This window comes from Periophthalmus magnuspinnatus, chromosome 5, assembly GCF_009829125.3.
Source record: "Periophthalmus magnuspinnatus isolate fPerMag1 chromosome 5, fPerMag1.2.pri, whole genome shotgun sequence".
NCBI classification, from domain to species: Eukaryota; Metazoa; Chordata; class Actinopteri; order Gobiiformes; family Gobiidae; genus Periophthalmus; species Periophthalmus magnuspinnatus.
Window position 1 is genome coordinate 30204958 of NC_047130.1, and position 19606 is coordinate 30224563.

General features: G+C 44.6%; 2 protein-coding genes and 1 long non-coding RNA gene across 3 annotated transcripts; 1 reads left to right on the plus strand and 2 right to left on the minus strand.

Annotated features, from left to right (window-relative positions):
- The first annotated feature begins 613 nt into the window (after positions 1-613).
- LOC117371611 (uncharacterized) lies at positions 614-2029 on the plus strand. Its single transcript, XR_008648698.1, has 3 exons — positions 614-754; positions 1095-1262; positions 1943-2029. It is a non-coding gene; the product is annotated as an uncharacterized LOC117371611 (long non-coding RNA).
- Positions 2030-16942: 14913 nt separating this feature from the next.
- On the minus strand, positions 16943-18172 carry LOC117371138 (translocator protein-like). Its single transcript, XM_033966761.2, has 4 exons — positions 18002-18172; positions 17455-17635; positions 17236-17374; positions 16943-17136 (listed from the first exon to the last, which is right to left on the minus strand). Exons 2-4 carry the CDS (start codon positions 17631-17633, stop codon positions 16957-16959), a joined length of 498 nt encoding a protein of 165 aa, XP_033822652.1. The 5' UTR covers positions 17634-17635; positions 18002-18172; the 3' UTR covers positions 16943-16956.
- Positions 18173-19124: 952 nt separating this feature from the next.
- Positions 19125-19561, minus strand: tomm6 (translocase of outer mitochondrial membrane 6 homolog (yeast); the record flags this gene model as incomplete). Its single annotated transcript, XM_033967310.2, is given in 2 exon segments — positions 19125-19220; positions 19481-19561. Coding segments are annotated over 2 exon segments (177 nt in total), but the record flags the coding sequence as incomplete, so codon positions are not given.
- Between the last annotated feature and the right edge of the window lie 45 nt (positions 19562-19606).

The window sequence follows — 19606 nt, forward strand, 5'->3', positions numbered from 1 at the left end:
CTTTGAGCAGCTGCAGAAAGGAAACCTGACCTTCTACGAGTGTGACCTGAGCGAGTGTGGGCTGGACGCTGCAGCAGCCTCAGTGTACTCTGGAGCGTTCACACAGATCTTTAGAGAGGAGCCAGGCCTGTACCAGGACAAGGTCTACTGCTTCATCCATCTGAGTGTGCAGGAGTTTCTGGCTGCTCTTCACGTCCATCACACCTTCTTCAGCTCTGGAGAGAACCTGCTGGAGTCACCACCCTCCTCTAGATTAAAACGCAAAATAAAAGACTGGTTGACTCAAGAAACCTCCATTACACCAGACTCTGAGGCAGCGTTTTATCGCTCTGCTGTGGACCAGGCCTTACAGAGTCCAAACGGACACCTGGACCTGTTCCTGCGCTTCCTCCTGGGGCTGTCTCTGCCGACCAATCAGAGGCTGCTGCAGGATCTGCTGACTCACCCAAGAAGTGACTGGACCAATCAAAGGACTGTAGAGTACATCAAACAGAAGCTGGATGATGAGTAAACTGAACCTGCTCCAGTGTCTGAACTAGATGAATGACCTCAGTCTGGTGAAGGAGATACAGATGTGCATGAGAGGAGGAGATCTCTCTCACATAAACATGTCTCCTGCTGATTGGTCGGCTCTGTCCTTCCTCTTAGTGTCCTCAGACTCAGTCCTGGAGGAGTTTGACCTGAGGAAATACAAGCCCTCAGAGAGAGTTCTCCTGGGTCTGTTGCCGGTGGTCAGAGCCTGCACCAAAGCCCTGTGAGTCCACACTGTATTTAAACTTTATTTTGGGGGGACAGTGGCTCAGTGGTCAGAGGATCCGGGACAAGTTCTGTGGTTGTGTCCTTGGGCAAGACACAACCACACCCACCTTGTGTAGTGTGAAAGTGGTGTGTGAGTGATTGTTGTGGTCAGAGAGGCCGACGGTGCAGCTTCTGTCAGTCTGCCCCAGGGCAGCTGTGGCTACAATAGTAGTTTACCACCACCGAGTGTGGAGTGAATGAATGACTATAGTGTAGCACTTTGAGACGTCTGTAAAGCATCATTATTAAACTCTTGTGTGGTGTGTCTAGTCTCTAATGTCCCTCTTTGTCCTCAGTCTTTGTGGCTGTGGACTGTCCCCTCACAGCTGTGGGCCTCTGGCCTCAGTCCTCAGCTCCTCCAGTCTCACACATCTGGACCTCAGTCACAATGACCTCCACGACTCAGGAGTGGAGCTGCTGTGTTCTGGACTGAAGAGTGCCCCCTGCAGACTGGACACTCTCAGGTGAGACGGGTCAATAGTCCCAATTTAACAATTTATGAAGTTCTCAAACAGAGGATTTCAAAAGCTCAAAGACGTGTTGAGCTTTTGTCTCCTCTTTAGTTTTAACCTATGAAACTCCTGGATCATTGTTTTATATTTTGTTCATTTTAAACCTCATATTGATCTAAAATGACATAAACAAGTCCATTGACCCTCGATTCAGAGGCAAAACTTTATGTAGGACCGGTGTGGACATGTCCAATGTTGAGCTGTCCGGGGACAGTCCCCTCTGATATTTCTGTCCCCCGTGGACGGCATCATGTCTCAACAGCATTCTGTGCCCACCTCATTTCTCTGTGTTTATTCTCTCCAGCTGATGTGCAGCAGACATCAGTCTCACTGTCATTCTGTCTCTTCCCTCCGTTCAGAGATCTGCACAAACTTTACATCAGTCCTTTTCCCTGCAGTCACTTCTCTAAGCGCTGAGGTTTTCACCTTTTGCTGTTGTAATGCGGGGCACAGTGAGCAGTGGGCTCTGGGTTTAGGAGCAGACGTGGATAAACACATGCATGGGCACTGGGGTTAAACCATTACACCGTCTTTTTCTACTGGTGCCAAGCTACAAAATGCATTTTATCTGACAACAATCGCCTCACCTGAATACAGGAAATCTACTCTCCAATGTCCCTCTTTCTCCACAGTCTGTCCCTCTGTGGACTGTCCCCTCACAGCTGTGGGCCTCTAGTCTCAGTCCTCAGCTCCTCCAATCTCACACACCTGGACCTCAGTCACAATGACCTCCAGGACTCAGGAGTGGAGCTGCTGTGTTCTGGACTGAGCGCCCCCACACCTCCTCTTTAATACCCTGTGGGGTATTAAAGAGGAGGTATTTCCTTCTGTGGGGTATTAAAGAGGAGGTATCAGGTAACAGAGTGTTTTCAGTTTTAAATCTGCAGGTTTGTGTGTTAAACATGTGAGAATGAAACAAAACACAACTCCAGGTCTGTTTGTGACGAGGAAACCAAACTTCTGACTGGTGGTGCACATGTAAATACAGATTTAAGAATAAACACCATCAGATCACAGCAACCAAAGAGACAATCAGGAGCCAGGCTGGTGAAGGTCACGCCCCTTGGAAACGCTGTCAATCAAACCTGTTGCTAATGCTAACAGGAATGACCTAATATAAGAAAAGTCCTGACGTCATCATCGCAGGCGTTTATTTCGGTTTAGATTGAATAAAGTGAGGAATTAATGTTTCCCTTTGAATATCAATAGACAAAAAAATAAGGTTTGAGGTGATTTTTTCCCAACTGTAGCTATTTCATAACTTTAATAAAATAAATCTTGTTAAAACGTAATAACATTTGTACATTTATGGTCTATAAACCAGAGAACACTGATTAGTTGTACATAAAATGGGATATTACAGTTTAACGATTGTGTGTTTGGTTTAATTTGATCTGTGTTTAAACCACTTTAATACCAGTAGAGGGCGCTGTTTACCTTCTATGCTGTACCAGTTCATCCAGAAGGTCCTTTGTCGTGTCCTTTTGCGCTGATCACCTCCTCTGGGGCTCCGTTCAAAGACCTCTATGTGACTTTGAGGTGGTTTAAATTCGTGTGGGCCATAGTTTTGAAATGTTTGGCTGTGGGCTTGTCCATGTTTTGACTTCTGGCTGTGTACGTGTGTTCAGTAAATCTTTGAGTTTTCTTTTGGTTGGGCCAATATAGAATCAGCCGCAGACACAGTTTATTCTGGATATTACACATGTAGAGCTACGAATGGCAACAAACAGTTTTATTTCATCTGCATCCATAAAATGAAGAGATGTGTTGATGTGTGTACAATGATCACAGTGTGTGTGTATAAATATATGTGTACAGTTATACACATTTATATACGTATATATACACTCACATGAAGGATTATTACCATACTAATACAGTGTTTGACCCCCTTTCGCCTTCAGAACTGCCTTAATTCTACGTGGCATTGATTCAACAAGGTGCTGATTCATTCTTTAGAAATGTTGGCCCATATTGATAGGAGCATCTTGCAGTTGATGGAGTTTTGTGGGATGCACATCCAGGGCACGAAGCTCCCGTTCCACCACCTCCCAAAGATGCTCTATCACGTTGAGATCTGGTGACTGTGGGGGCCATTGTAGTACAGTGAACTCATTGCCATGTTCAAGAAACCAATTTGAAATGATTGGAGCTTTATGACATGGTGCATTATCCTTCTGGAAGTAGTGATCAGAGGATGGGTACATGGTGGTCATGAAGGGATGGACATGGTCAGAAACAATGTTCAGGTAGCCTGTGGCATTTAAACGATGCCCAATTGGCACTAAGGGACCTAAAGTGTGCCAAGAAAACATCCCCCACACTATTACACCACCACCACCAGCCTGCACAGTGGTAACAAGGCATGATGGATCCATGTTCTCATTCTGTTTACGCCAAATTCTGACTCTACCATTCGAATGTCTCAACAGAAATCGAGACTCATCAGACCTGGCAACACTTTTTCAGTCTTCAACTGTCCAATTTTGGTGAGCTCGTGCAAATTGTAGCCTCTTTTTTCTATTTGTAGTGGAGATGAGTGGTACCCGGTGGGGTCTTCTGCTGTTGTAGCCCATCCGCCCCAAGGTTGTGTGTGTTGTGGCTTCACAAATGCTTTGCTGCATTCCTCGGTTGTAACGAGTGGTTATTTCAGTCAACGTTGCTCTCCTATCAGCTTGAATCACTCGGCCCATTCTCCTCTGACCTGTAGCATCAACAAGGCATTTTCGCCCACAGGACTGCCGCATACTGGATGTTTTTCCCTTTTCACACCATTCTTTGTAAACCCTAGAAATGGTTGTGCGTGAAAATCCCAGTAACTGAGCAGATTGTGAAATACTCAGACCGGCCCGTCTGGCACCAACAACCATGCCACGCTCAAAATTGCTTAAATCACCTTTCTTTCCCATTCTGACATTCAGTTTGGAGTTCAGGAGATTGTCTTGACCAGGACCACACCCCTGAATGCATTGAAGCAACTGCCATGTGTTTGGTTGATTAGATAATTGCATTAAGGAGAAATTTAACAGGTGTTCCTAATAATCCTTTAGGTGAGTGTACATACACACAAGACAATCGCACACAGACACAGGGCAAGAGGCCAGCAGAGGGCAGCGCCAACGGATAAAATCAATGTTCACAGATCTGGTTTGCAGTTAGCCATTGTTTTAACTGTATTTTAAAGGTGTGGTAAGTGTTAGCGGATGTGATGGTTGTGGGTGTGAGGTTCCAATCTGAGGCAGCACGAACAGAAAAAGCTGATTGTCCAAAGGAACTTTTCCTGAGGGGGATGATGCAGTCTCTTCGTGCTGCCCCTCTGGTTCTACTGTAGCTGGTGGATCTGATGGAGATAAACTGACTGAGTGGTGGAGATGACAGACCGTGAATGATTTTATAGATTAGGCAGAGATTAGAGTATTTGATCATGTTATCCAGGCTGAGTAAATGGTGTTTTTGGAGTATTGGACAGTGGTGAAAATGGTTTGGGTTCTTAGCCAGAATTTTAACAGTTCTCTTGTAGAGTGATTGCAGAGGTTTCAGTGTTGTGGTATTTTCCGGGTAAACAGTATGTAATGTGAGAGAGAATCATTGAGTGCATGAACATTTTAGCTGCTTGGGTGGACATTTGATGCCGGATGTGTTTGAAGTTACGAATATTGAATTTTATATGATTACTTATTTTATTAATATGGGATTTGAATGATAATTTTGAGTCTATTAGAATTCCGAGATATTTGTATTGTGGGACAATCTGCAGCCGTTCTCTAGAAACAAGGATGTCTGGAACAGTAAGGCACGTGTTGTTGGTGTTGTTGGATTTACTGAAAATCATTGCTACTGTTTTGGATGTATTCAATTTAAGACAGGAGTGATTTAGCCAAGATGAGATTTGAGCCATGGAGTGAGTGAGTTTGTCCGCGACCTGGGAGATGTTATTGCCATGTGTGTATATTACCGTGTCGTCAGCGTACATTAGTATGTGGACATCTTTGCAAACGGAGAAAAGATCATTAATGTATAGTGAAAATAACAGTGCCGCTAATGTGGACCCTTGTGGAAGACTGGTGGACAAAGACAATGCTGAGGATTGTTGAGACTGAATGCGAACATGTTGAGAGCGGTTTGCCAGGTAAGATGCAATCCATTTCAGTGTATCTGGAGAGAACTTAAATGTACAGAGTTTAGACATCAATATATTGTGGTTTACAGTGTCAAAGGCCTTTTTTAGATCTAAAAATACAGCCCCCACTACCCCACCCTGATCTAGCAGTGCTCTGATGTTTGCAGTAAAATAGCAAGTTGCTGTTTCGGTCGAGTGATTGGTTCTGAAGCCAAACTGCATGGGATGGAGAGTATATTGTGTTGTGTTCAGATGTGTGGTGATTTGGTTTGCTACTAGTTTTTCCGCAATTTTTGAAACTGTTGGCAGAATACTGATGGGCCTGTAGTTAGCCATGGACTGCGGATCTCCACTTTTGAATATGGGAATTACAACTGAGGATTTCCACAAACTAGGAAAGCTACATTGAGAGATGGACAGATTGATGAGTTTGGTGACAGGTTGTGTGATGGATATGGATATGTCCTTGAGCATAACTGCATTCATGCCAAAAATGTCTTTACATCTGGATGGTCTAAGAGCAGTGATAGTCCAAGTCTGTTTCTGTGGTGGGTTTTAAATAGAGTCCACTGTGTCTTTGGGTTTGCGACATAAAACATTTAGCTATGTTGGCTACAGATTCAATAAAGTAAGAATTGAAGGCTTCAGCTATAATAGGAGGGTCATTTCTAAGTCGGTCATTTATTTTGATTTCCAGGTTTTTGTTATCTTTTGTGCTCTGTCCTGTTATTTTCTTTAGTTGATCCCATATCAGTTTTGAGTTTCCATTTGCTTTGTTGATTATACAGAGAAAGAAATTCACTTTTGCTGTCCTTAATGCTCTTACTCCTCTGTTTCTTAACATGACAAAGAGATCTCGATCGTGAGTAGTTCTTGTTTTTAGTGCTTTTTTGAGGGCATGGTCACGTTCTTTCATGAGACTTATTATATCTGTATTTATCCAGGGAGTAGTGTTTTTATATTGTTTGAATCTAATTTTTTGAGTGTAGTCACCTATGGTTTTCTGGAGGGTATTTTGAAATGTAATGCTGTCCTTTTCACCATCAATGCCGGACACTATGCCATCCCAGTTTAATTGGTGAGCTGCCGCAACAAAGTCTCGATATTATTTTTGGGTATCCCAGTGGTTTCGCCTGACTTAGCAGATAGATGGAAGCGCCTTTTGGTAAGTTTCCTGGCCACTAGAGTGAGATTGTGGTCAGATAGACCTGTTAACATATTGAACGATTTGACAACCCTTTCTGGACGACTGGAGAATATTAGGTGTTATGGCATTCATTCAATTTGTGTGCTGGAAGAATTAGTTATTCTTGTAGGGCCACAGACTATTTGTGTTAGATCAAATTTGTTGGTAAGATGTTTCAGTTTTTTTCTTGTGGATTTATCTTCACAGTTTATATTAAAATCTCCCAATATTAAGACTTCCTTTTTCGAGATTACATTCACTTATCATTTTTTCCAGGTTGTCATAAAAACTGTTGTCAGCTAATGGTGGTCTATAGAGAACGACAACATCAAAAGACATTTGTGATGAGAGTAATACCTTCAGACCTAGACATTCTAACTGAGTGCCATTTGTAAATTGTATTGGACGACATTTTAAGGAGTTTTTAACATAAACCATGACCTCCCCTCCCTTTTTTGAATTTTCCCTATCCCTCCTAGAGATCGTAACCAGCGATCTCTATGGTTAATATTATAATATTTCCTGTATGTTGTCCCCATTCCCTTTTGTATATTACCCCCCTCCCCCCTGCCTCCCCCTCCCCCCTGCCTCCCCCTCCCCCCTGCCTCCCCCTCCCACTTGCCCTAATGTTGTCTGTACTGTGATTTTACAAATGATATTTTTATTCTTATAAAAGTACAAAAAACAAAACAAAACAAAAAACACAATAAACTTTATTGGTGCACATGGCTCCTTCCCTGAACAACCACCTTAACGTGGTGGAGGGGTTTGAGTGCCCGAATGATCCTGGGAGCTATGTTGTTGGGGGCTTCATGCCCCTGTCAGGTTCATCTCCTTGGATTTTATTATGCAATAGCATACAGTAATCATGACAACAGGTAAACAAAAATAAATAATTATCAAAAGGAGATTAAAGCAGATAAACATTTTTATGTAAACAGATATAATTAATCTGCAGTACTTTTGCATTGGTCAGAGATTCAAGTACACGTTTAGTTTTAACAGCACAAATAAATCAATAATTCTGTAATTCTGTCAATAATATTATATATATATATATATATATATATATATATATATATATATATATATATATATATATATATATATATATATATATATATATATATATATATATATATATATATATATATATATATATATAGTAGTATTACATATTGATACATTTAGTTATTTCCAGCACTTTGTTGACACTGTTGACGGATGCAGAGGAAGAAGCTGGACAAGGTCATCAAGAAGTCCAGCTCTGTCCTGGACTGTCCTCTGGACTCAGTGCAGGAGGTGGGGGACAGGAGGGTCCTGGCTAAGGTAATTTCCATGCTGGGCCACGAGTCTCTCCCCCTGCAGGATGCTTTGTCTGTCCTGGAGAGCAGCTTCAGTGACAGACTGATTCACCGTGGTTTGTGGCTTCCGGGTCTTCTGAATAATGAGGTCGCTACATCACTGGAGCGTAATCTCTAATTGGTTGACGCGGGGCATCAAACGCCAAAACTTTATCCTTTTCAACTCTGGCGTTAAAAAAAAAAAAAAAATAATTCTGCCATCTGATGTTTTGGACGCGCCAACGGAGTGACCGACGTCTGCCGCCGCTTCAAAGGCAGATTCAAGCGGTCTGACACTTGAAAATGCACTGAAAAAATGGAAAGACGCCCGTATAGACTTTGCATGTAAACTCGACGTCACTGACGCCCCAGTGTGAACACACCATCAGAGAGACCAAAGTCACAAGATCCACCTGTGGACCTCCAACACTTAACGCACAGTCAGCAAGAAGCAGCAATGAAAGTGTTGAGGCAAGAATGTGGGCTGCATACCATCTCTCAAGATCCACATACTGCTACATAACACAAATCCAGTGCAAAAACACTGCATGTCTGTGTGACAAATGCTGCTGCTTTGGGTCAAAGACCTGTTCAAGAAAGGTTGGATCACACCTTGGGGATGTCCCTACTCATCGCCCGTGGTATATATCCGCAAGAAAGATAGAAGTCTCTGTTTCAGTTATGACAGACACATCCGTCTGGTTCTTCAGAGCTACAAGGAGGCACAATGTGAAGCTCCTGGGAAAGCTGGTGACTGGAGAAGGCTACACCATGGACCCGGTAGAGATGGCGTCAGTTAGGGAACCAAAAGACACCAGCAACTGTCGGTTAATGACCAAGCTCAAAGAACTGTCCAGGGCTCTCACACCACACCCTACCACCCACAGGGTAATGGTCAGGTGAAGATATTTAACCACACCCTACTGCCCACACACTAGAAAACAAGCAGAAAGAAGATGGAAAGAGTCACTAGCTGTTGTTCACACATACTGTTGCACGAAAAGTGAAACAACAGGCTATGCTCCAGATTACTTTGTCTTTGGCTGTGCCCACACTTGCCAATTGACCTGCTGTTTACCTTAAAAATGAAGAGTCCCACGTAGACTATGATGACAAGCTGGAAGAAGGAGGCCTATGCCATTGCAGCAAAAATAGCTGACAAAGACCTACTAAGACAAAAAAAATCGAAGGTAGATTGGTGGTAAGGTGACGGAGTCCTCCTCCAGAACCTTACACCCAGAGGTGGTCCTGCAAAGATTCAGTCCTACTGAGAAGATTAAGTCTACAAAGTGAAAGAGAGAAAAACACAAGATAGTCTAGTGTACTGGATAAGTCTTGAAAATGGTAAAGGAAGAGACAGAGTAGTGCATAGGAATCTTCTGGCCTGTTAAAAGCTACCCTCAGCTACTCCAGTTATAGCCAAAAAAAAGGCCCGACCTCTACATAGAGACAACAGTGACACATCAGACAATGACTACAACAGCACCTACCAGTGGTACCTCTGACCCGTTACTATTGCAGAAGATGCTCTTGACTGAAATATTTAAAATTGCTTATAAAGGTCAAGGATACTTTAGCTAAAATGATGTGTTGTTTTTTTCCCAGCTCCTTCTGGCAAGAACCAACTTGGAAGAAAAAACAAACTACAGTAAAAAGTCTGATGAATGACTTAAAAAACAACAATAGAACAATAGAACAAGAAGATAATTAAATAAAAGTTAAATAAATAAATAAATAAAATAAAACAAATAATAAAAAAATATATATATATAAATAAATGAGAAGAAAAAAAAAAAAAAAAAAAAAAAAAAACCCTCCCCGAACCGCCACCTTAACGTGGTGGAGGGGTTTGAGCACCCGAATGATCCTGGGAGCTATGTTGTCGGGGGCTTCATGCCCCTGGTAGGGTCACCCATGGCAAACAGGTCCTCGGAGACGGGTCTGACTAAGAGCGGTTCAGAAGCCCATCATGATTAGAGTAACAACGAGGCCAGTTACGTCGCCCGGACTGGCGTTACCGGGGCCCCACCCTGGAGCCAGGCCTGGGGTGGGTGCTCGGCAGCGAGCGCCTGGTGGCCGGGCCTTTCCCCACGGGGCCCGGTCGGGCCCAGCCCGAAGAAACGACGTGGGGCCGTCCTCCCGTGGACCCACCACCTGCGGGAGGAGCCATGAGGGGCGGGTGCGGAGAGATCCGGGCAGCAGTCGAAGGCGGGGACCTCGACGACCGGATCTCCGGACATGGAGACTAGCTCTGGGGACATGGAATGTCACCTCGCTGGGGGGGAAGGAGCCTGAGCTTGTGCGGGAGGTTGAGCGTTACCGGCTAGATATAGTCGGCCTCACCTCCACGCACAGCTTGGGCTCTGGAACCCAACTTCTTGAGAGGGGTTGGACTCTCCATTTCTCTGGCGTTGCCCGCGGGGAGCGGCGGCGAGCTGGTGTGGGCTTGCTCATTGCCCCACAGCTCAGCCGCTGCGTGTTGGGGTTCACTCCGGTGAACAAGAGGGTCGCGTCCCTGCGCCTTCGGGTCGGGGACAGGTCTCTCACTGTTGTGTCGGCCTACGGGCCTAACAGCAGTGCAGAGTACCCGGCCTTCTTGGAGTCCCTGGGAGGGGTACTAGACAGTGCACCAACCGGGGACTCCGTTGTTCTCCTGGGGGACTTCAACGCCCATGTGGGTAACGACAGTGACACTTGGAGGGGCGTGATTGGGAGGAACGGCCTCCCCGATCTGAACCTGAGCGGTGTTTTGTTATTGGACTTCTGTGCTAGTCACAGCTTGTCCATAACAAACACCATGTTCGAGCACAAGGGTGTCCATCGGTGCACGTGGCACCAGGACACTCTAGGTCGGAGGTCGATGATCGACTTTGTTGTCGTGTCATCTGACCTCCGACCACGTGTCTTGGACACTCGGGTGAAGAGAGGGGCTGAGCTGTCAACTGATCACCACCTGGTGGTGAGTTGGATCCGCTGGCGGAGGAGGAAGCCGGACAGACCTGGCAGGCCCAAGCGCATTGTGAGGGTCTGCTGGGAACGTCTGGCGGAGCCCTCTGTCAGGGGGGTCTTCAACTCCCACCTCCGGGAGAGCTTCTCCCTGATCCCGGGGGAGGTTGGAGACATGGACTCCGAGTGGGCCATGTTCTCCACCTCTATTGTCGATGCGGCTGCTCGTAGCTGTGGTCGTAAGGTCTGTGGTGCTTGTCGCGGCGGCAATCCCCGAACCCGGTGGTGGACACCGGAAGTAAGGGATGCCGCCAAGCTGAAGAAGGAGTCCTATCGAGCCTTGTTGGCTCGTGGGACTCCTGAGGCAGCTGATGAGTACCGGCGGGCCAAGCGTGCCGCGGCTCGGGCAGTCACAGAGGCAAAAACTCGGGGTTGGGAGGAGTTCGGAGAGGCCATGGAGAAGGACTATCGGACGGCCTCAAAGAGATTCTGGCAAACCGTCCGACGCCTCAGGAGGGGAAAGCAGTGCTTCACCAACACTGTATACAGTGCGGGTGGAGAGCTGCTGACCTCGACTGGGGATGTTGTCGGGCGGTGGAAGGAATACTTTGAGGATCTCCTCAATCCCACTGTCACGTCTTCCGAGGAGGAAGCAGAAACTGGGGACCCAGAGGCGGACTCGTCCATCACCCTGGCTGAAGTCACTGAGGTGGTTGGCAAGCTCCTCGGTGGCAAGGCTCCGGGGGTGGACGAGATCCGTCCTGAGTACGTCAAGTCTCTGGATGTTGTGGGGCTGTCTTGGCTGACACGTCTCTGCAACATCGCGTGGCGGTCGGGGACAGTACCTGTGGAATGGCAGACCGGGGTGGTGGTCCCTCTGTATAAGAAGGGGGACCGGAGGGTGTGTTCCAATTACAGGGGAATCACACTCCTCAGCCTTCCCGGTAAGGTCTATTCCAGGGTACTGGAGAGGAGAATCCGACCGATAGTCGAACCTCGGATTCAGGAGGAGCAGTGTGGTTTTCGTCCTGGTCGTGGAACACTGGACCAGCTCTATACTCTTCATCGGGTCCTCGAGGGCTCATGGGAGTATGCCCAACCAGTCCACATGTGTTTTGTGGATCTGGAGAAGGCATTCGACCGTGTCCCTCGTGGTGTCCTTTGGGGGGTGCTCTGGGAGTATGGGGTCCGGGGCTCTTTGCTAAGGGCTGTCCGGTCCCTGTATGACCGGAGCAGGAGCTGTGTTCGCATTGCCGGCAGTAAGTCAGACCTGTTCCCGGTGCATGTTGGACTCCGCCAGGGCTGCCCTTTGTCACCGGTTCTGTTCATTATATTTATGGACAGAATTTCTAGGCGCAGCCAGGGGCCGGAGGGGGCCTGGTTTGGGAACCACAGGATTTCATCTCTGCTGTTTGCAGATGATGTTGTCCTGATGGCTTCTTCGAGCCAGGACCTGCAGCAGGCACTGGGGCGGTTTGCAGCCGAGTGTGAAGCGGCTGGGATGAGAATCAGCTCCTCCAAATCCGAGGCCATGGTTCTCGACCGGAAAAAGGTGGTTTGCTCTCTCCGGGTGGGTGGTGAGTCTCTGCCCCAAGTGGAGGAGTTCAAGTATCTCGGGGTATTGTTCACGAGTGAGGGAAGGATGGAGCGTGAGATTGACAGGCGGATCGGTGCAGCGTCTGCAGTGATGCGGTCGCTGTATCGGTCCGTTGTGGTAAAGAAGGAGCTGAGCCGGAAGGCGAAGCTCTCGATTTACCGGTCAATCTACGTTCCTACCCTCACCTATGGTCATGAGCTTTGGGTAATGACCGAAAGGACAAGATCGCGGATACAAGCGGCTGAAATGGGCTTCCTCCGCAGAGTGGCCGGGCGCACCCTTAGGGATAGGGTGAGGAGCTCGGTCACACGGGAGGAGCTCGGAGTAGAGCCGCTGCTCCTACACGTTGAGAGGAACCAGCTGAGGTGGCTCGGGCATCTGCTCAGGATGCCTCCTGGACGCCTCCCTAGGGAGGTGTTCTGGGCATGTCCCACCGGGAGGAGGCCCCGGGAAAGACCCAGGACACGCTGGAGGGACTATGTCTCTCGGCTGGCCTGGGAACGCCTTGGGGTCCCACTGGAGGAGCTGGAGGACATGTCTGGGGTGAGGGAAGTCTGGGAGTCCCTGCTTAGACTGCTGCCCCCGCGACCCGGCCCCGGATGAGCGGAAGAAAATGGATGGATGGATGGAGAAGAAAAAAAACAACAAAAAAACAAAAACAACAGAATACCTGCACCTACACATACACATATATGGACGCATATATAAATTTACATATTTATATACATACATAGGTATACAAATACATGCCCACGCATACATACACATACCTACAATTCTATACATATAGGAGGACCGTCTTGGTATTCATCTATTATTAAAATAATCAATAAAGGGCTGCCAGATAGCATAAAAAAGTTCTTGTTTGTTTCTAAGTGAAAATTTTGATTATGTCCCTCAGAAGGTTTTGGTGAGTTGGGGGATTTTTGTTCTTCCAGTTCAATAGAATTAAATGTCGGGCCAACAGTGTGACGTAACTCAGGATGTTCTTCTGCTTGCTATTAAGGTTCACATTTGCAGGAGGCACTCCAAAAAGTGCAGTCATTGGATCCATTGGAATTGGAGTTTTGAGGATCACAGTTAGGGTCTCGAATATCCTCATCCAGTAAAGAGTGATGTTGGGACATTCCCAGAATGTGTAGGATAGAGAGGCAGGACCACGCCCGCGGCGTTCACAGGAAGGGTCCACACCTGGGAACATCCTTGCAAGTCTTTGTTTGGAGAGGTGCAGTCTGTGCAAAATCTTAAATTGGATCAGTCCATGTCTGCTGCACACTGAGGAAGAGTGGACACATATCTGAGCTTCCCACCACTGGTCCTCTGTGATATTTATTGCCAAGTCCGTGCTCCAAGCCTCCTTCAGATGGTCCAAAGTGATCATACAGTCAATTTGTGAGAGGTTATGATACATTTTTGAAATGGTACCTTTTTCAGTGGGTCTCGGGGCATAATCCTGTCTGCTATACATTCCTGAGGCTGGCTGGGGAAAGACGGGAGAGCCGCTCTTGTGAGATCTCGGATTTGCAAATATTAAAAAAAAATCCTTATTATCTATGTTAAATTTTTGTTTTAATTGATCAAATGTAGCAAATGTTTTGTTAATGAACAGGTCTGCTATAGAATGAATCCCTCTGAGGTACAAATGTATGAATGTTGATGAATGACTTTTTAATCAAATTGCTTTGAGACATTTTTTTTTGTAATTTCAGATTTTAAAAGGTGAAATTGAATTGTATTTGATTAAAAAAATAAATACAATACAGGCAAATATTTTGAAACCCATGCATAGCACTTTTAGAGCAGCTGGCAAAGTTTGCAAAATTGGTTGCCCAAATCTGGCGCATGCGGGTCCCTTTGTGTGCAAATTCAATAATGAAGATATCAGCAGAACTGATCTAATAAAAGTACATCAAACAAGAGTTTGAGCTTTTTAGTCTCCAACCGGGTTCACTATTAGCGAGTGAAATGTTTTAAAAACAGCAATACATAAAGTGTATAAAATCCTTGGTTGGTTGTTTAGACAGTAAAATTATAGAATGTAGTGGTGTATGTGCATTCACACTGGGGGGAGACACGGGGACCCCAGCCTCTATCAGAATGAGATTGACACACACACACAACACGCATACACAACACACACAATGGGTGAGAGAGAGAGAGAGAGGTGGGGGGGACCTCAGTCTCTGTCAGCATGAGATTGACACACACGCACACACACGCGCGCGCGCACACACACACACATCCACATACATACACACACACACACACACACCCCTATATACACATATACACACTCACATACATACACACATACACGCGCACATACACCCCTACACACATCTACACATTCACACACACATATATACACATCCACATACATACACACCCCTACACACACACACACAAAATAAGTGAGAGAGAGAGAGAGGTGGGGGGGGGGGGGGGGGGGCTCAGCCTCTGTCAGCATGAGATTGACACACACACACGGAGGAGGAGGAGGAGGACGGAGAGGACAAACCCGGGACGTACCCGCGTCCGAAATCGCGACACGCGCCTGTACCGGCGAAGAGGAAGAGGTGTCGAACGTGCCCCAGGAGCAAGGACACTAAGACCGCAAACGTGTGCCGGGGGTGCGTCGTGCACGTGTGCGGAAAGTGCGCTCTATCCTTCTGCCCCGCTTGCGACCCGGTCTAATTTTATATTATTTTATTTCTATTTATTTTATTTTATTCATTTATTTGGATTTTTTAAATTTTTATTTTAATTATTATTATTATTATTTTGTTTTTTAGGTTTATGGTTCTCATCATTCATCCCTTTGTTTTATTCGTTTTGTTTTGTATCCACGCCCTCTACTGGTATTAAAGTGGTTTAGCAAAAGATCAGATTTAACCTGGCCCAAATACCGAATAGCTGAAAAAAAAAACAAAAAAAACAACAAAAACTGTCAATATCCCACTTTATGTGCAACCGATCTGAGTGTTCTCTGGTTTATAGACTATGAATGTAAACATAAATAAATGAATAAATAAATGAAATAAAAAAAAAAAAAAAAAAAAAAAAAACTTTTTTTTCCCCATTACCTCTGTCTCTGTTATTACATTTTTAACAAGGTATATACACACACACACACGAACGCACACACCCCCACACATGATCTATTTTGCCTATTGATAGTCAAAGGGAAACGTTAATTCCTTACTCCATTCAATCTAAAGAAAAATAAACGGCTGCAACGACTACACCTTGATTTTCCCTCCTATCACATTCTATAATAAATAATTAAAAATAACTTACGTAATTTACGTAACTTACTTACACACACACACACAACCCCAACCCTCCCACCTACCCACCCACCCCACCACCACCCAGGGTCCCGCTCCATTTTGGTATTATTATTTTTTATTTATTTTATTGTCATCAATGGGACTGGGGGTTTCTACGCCCCCATCCCGTAGGATCCCCACCACCCTCCCACCTACCCCGTCATCCCAACCCCACCCCAAGAGTCCTGCTCCATTTTGTTATTTATTTTATTGTCATCAATGGGATTGAGGTCCCCCCCCCATCCCGTAGAACCCCCCCACCCTCCGACCCCAACCCAACCCTCCAACCCCAACCCAACCCTCCAACCTACCCCGTCATCCCTCCCAACCCAGCCAGAGTCCTCCTCCATTTTGTTATTTTTTAAAATTTATTTTATTGTCATCAATGGAACTGGGGTCTCTACCATCCCATAGGACCCCCCACCCTGCCACCTACCCATTCATAGTATGCTGCGACTCGGGGTCCTGGTGACCCCCTTGGGGAGCACAAGGGTTGTGCAAGGAATGATTCAGACATGAAAGCAAAAAGATCTGGCAAATGTTTTTAAGACAGACTTGCAGCAACTTTTCCCAGAAGAAAGGTACACAGGTAGTAGGTTTACAACAAATCAGGCTAATATAGTTCTGACCCTCACTCTGCGCTCGCTTTGACCAATAACTTTAATGAAATTAGCCAATTCACTCTGCAGAGCATCTATGCGGTGTTTATTTCAAAGCTTTATTTAATGCTTATTTATTTATTATTTAATGATAGTTGCTTATTAACTCAATATTTTTGTATGCCTACTTTTTGCAAACTAAACTTTTTTTTTTTTTTTCCAGATATCAGACCCAGAAAAAAACTTGAGTCTGGAAAACAGTATGCAATGAATGAGTTGTGTATATGTTGTCTTATAGAAAGCACTTTATTTATTTACTTTTTTCAATCATAAATTACATGTCTGGAATAAAGATTCTATATGGAATCTGATATGGTTATCTTTGTCTTATAAAAGTCTGCACACAATTGTACTTTTTGTCATTGTCACGCACCTTTTGGAACTTTTTTTTCTTACAAAGTTATTTAGTGTACAAAATAAAAAGTAATCTACAATGGCAAAATAAAAATATATTAAAAAACATCCCTTATTCTTCTTTTTTTCCTTCCTCAGGATTGTCTCTCCAGATGCAGTAGTTGAGGGAAGTTGCGAGACACAGCCAGGACAGATAGGGAGCCAGGAGCAGAGCGGCAGTTTTGTTTATGGGATACCATGACCACATAGTGGCTCCCACAGTGCCAGTGAGCAGCACAATCTCCATAAGAGCCTAACATGAGATGTAATTACATTATTACAAAAATAGAAATGTACAGTATGGTACAAATTAGCAGGTGCCCTATCTTGTTATAATGGTTGGTAAATGTACCCATTTAAGCTTGTGAGCACCAAAAAAGATAGGAGTCCAGGCCCAATTCAGTGCCAGTTGCACACCATACAATCCCAGTGGAACCAGCGCTTCTTCAGTAAATCCACCAAGTTCTTTCCAAATTAGATAGGAGCCATACCTGCAGCATTTACCAAAAGGACAAAGTAAATCAAACCAGGATAAAACTAACATAGCATACTGAAAGCTCCTGGGACATACCCCATGCCAGTGTACAAACAGGTCCATACAACTGGAAATGCTGCGTTTGGTGGCCTCCATGAGGGTTTTGTCAGTGTTGGGTACCAGGTTTTCACCTCTTTGCGTGTAATAAAGCCCCCATAGAGTCCGCCCAGGTGTGGAAGAGAAGTCATCCCAATCACAGGTAGCCACCCAGACATGGCTTGAAATAACAGAGAAAGGCAAATAAAACAATCCTTTCAGTAGTGCCAGGGTAGTAGCCCAACTAAAATGTGTATGAACTATTTTTCTTTTCATTAATAATCAACTCGCGATGTATGCTTAATTTAACACCGCAACTACACATTGGCACTAAAACTTAAATCATTTGATTAACTCCATGCACTTGCAGGTATTGTAGTATACGAAAAAGAAGCGATGACTTATGAGCTGCAACACCTGCAACTAAACCGACAAAAAATATCTTCAAAGTTAATTCCAATTTCATGCATAAAATAAACAAGACAAGCTTGTGGGTGTAGGCCACCATTTGAGGATCATTTAAGGTAGCCTAGTCCTAGCTACTTACCCTTTCCTCCTCAGTAGCTTTTCAATAAACTTAACGCTTGAGTTCCGTTGTGCACTGACTAGAACAGTCCTTTCATACTGATATAATCTGAAGTGTATAGCACGGGTTGGGCTCTTATCATAGACCCCAATAAATTTGACAACTCCCAAAGCTGCTGCAGCCACGAGACCAACCAAACTGCGTTACGTCAACACAATAACGCGCTATGATAGGTCAACAGCACATGACCAACACTACGTTTTTGTAACAACTTGTGTTCATGTGTATTAACTGTTCAACTTATTTTTGACGCAAATTGTTACAACCTTCGTACTTTTCTTCATGCCAATATCCATATTTCGTTTTTACAACATTATTTTTCCGTATACTTCCATGGTTATAATCCTGGAAGTATAATAGTTGATTACAACTCCCAAGCATAAACATGGCCGCTCCGTTCAAGTGAATGGGCCGAGCTCAATGGCGCAGGAAGTCTTGTGGGATACAGCCAGCACCGTGCCCCGTTTCTTGTGCAAGTAACAGTCCAAACCACACTGGGAACGTGCCCTTTTTATATAGACACCAGGTTCAGGGGTACAGAGAGTAAACAAAATTACCTATAGGCTAAGAATTTGGTGAATATTCTATTCCTAAAATAAACTTTTATTTAAGTGGGATAATTTCCCGTTCATTGCATTGAACACAGACATCAATAACAATGGATTCCATCTGTTTGTCATGTCGCTAATAATCCTAAATCCTAAATCTACAGCCAATACCTGAGTAAGGAGGTCTAAACTAAAACTTTCTTGCTGATATATAGTTTTGCGTTGTAGCCACAATCACTTCTTGTGTGGCCATCATTACATTTTTCAACGTCTATACATGTTTAACATAAAAAGATTAATTTAATTTACCATAACATCGCTCAAAGCTTAAAAAAAAACACAACAACCTAGAGTATACAGATGTCATAATCTTTAATTCAGAAGTTATTACTGTTATTACCAATCAACCAGAGGTATGTGCATCCTCCCTCGTCTCTGTATAAAGAAATAAAAATGATAAGGCACATAGTTTTGAACCAATAGAATTAGTTGCTTCATTCATTAGCTAAATTCATGCAGATTTAACTTTGTTTTAGTTATGTCACAGGCTGAGGAGACATCAAATTAAAATCAAAGAGATTTCTTGCGACCCAAAACCCATCAGCAAATAACCTGAGGTTCACCGAGAGATTCTAATAAGAACAAACACAAGAAGGTTGTTTCATTTAATGTACAATCAATGACTCTTGATAGACCAATTTCAAGCAAAATAACGTGAAACAAAACTCTCACAGTGTATAACTATTATTACAAAATGATGTTATCCATTTGGGCGTATACGTTCCATTATTATATTGTGGGTTAATGCAGGGGTAAATATTTCAGCACAGCATAGCGCCAGTTAGCAAAATGCTAACATCTTGTTTTTTTGCCTTAAAAAAACAAGATGAACATTTTACCTCCTAAAGTCGCTTCTGTCCGTAGCAAACCGACACGCGGAGGTGACTCACTGAATCACTCCAGAAGGCCCACAAGAATTCTTATTTTACGCCGGGTACGCTCATGTTTTTTGTCGATA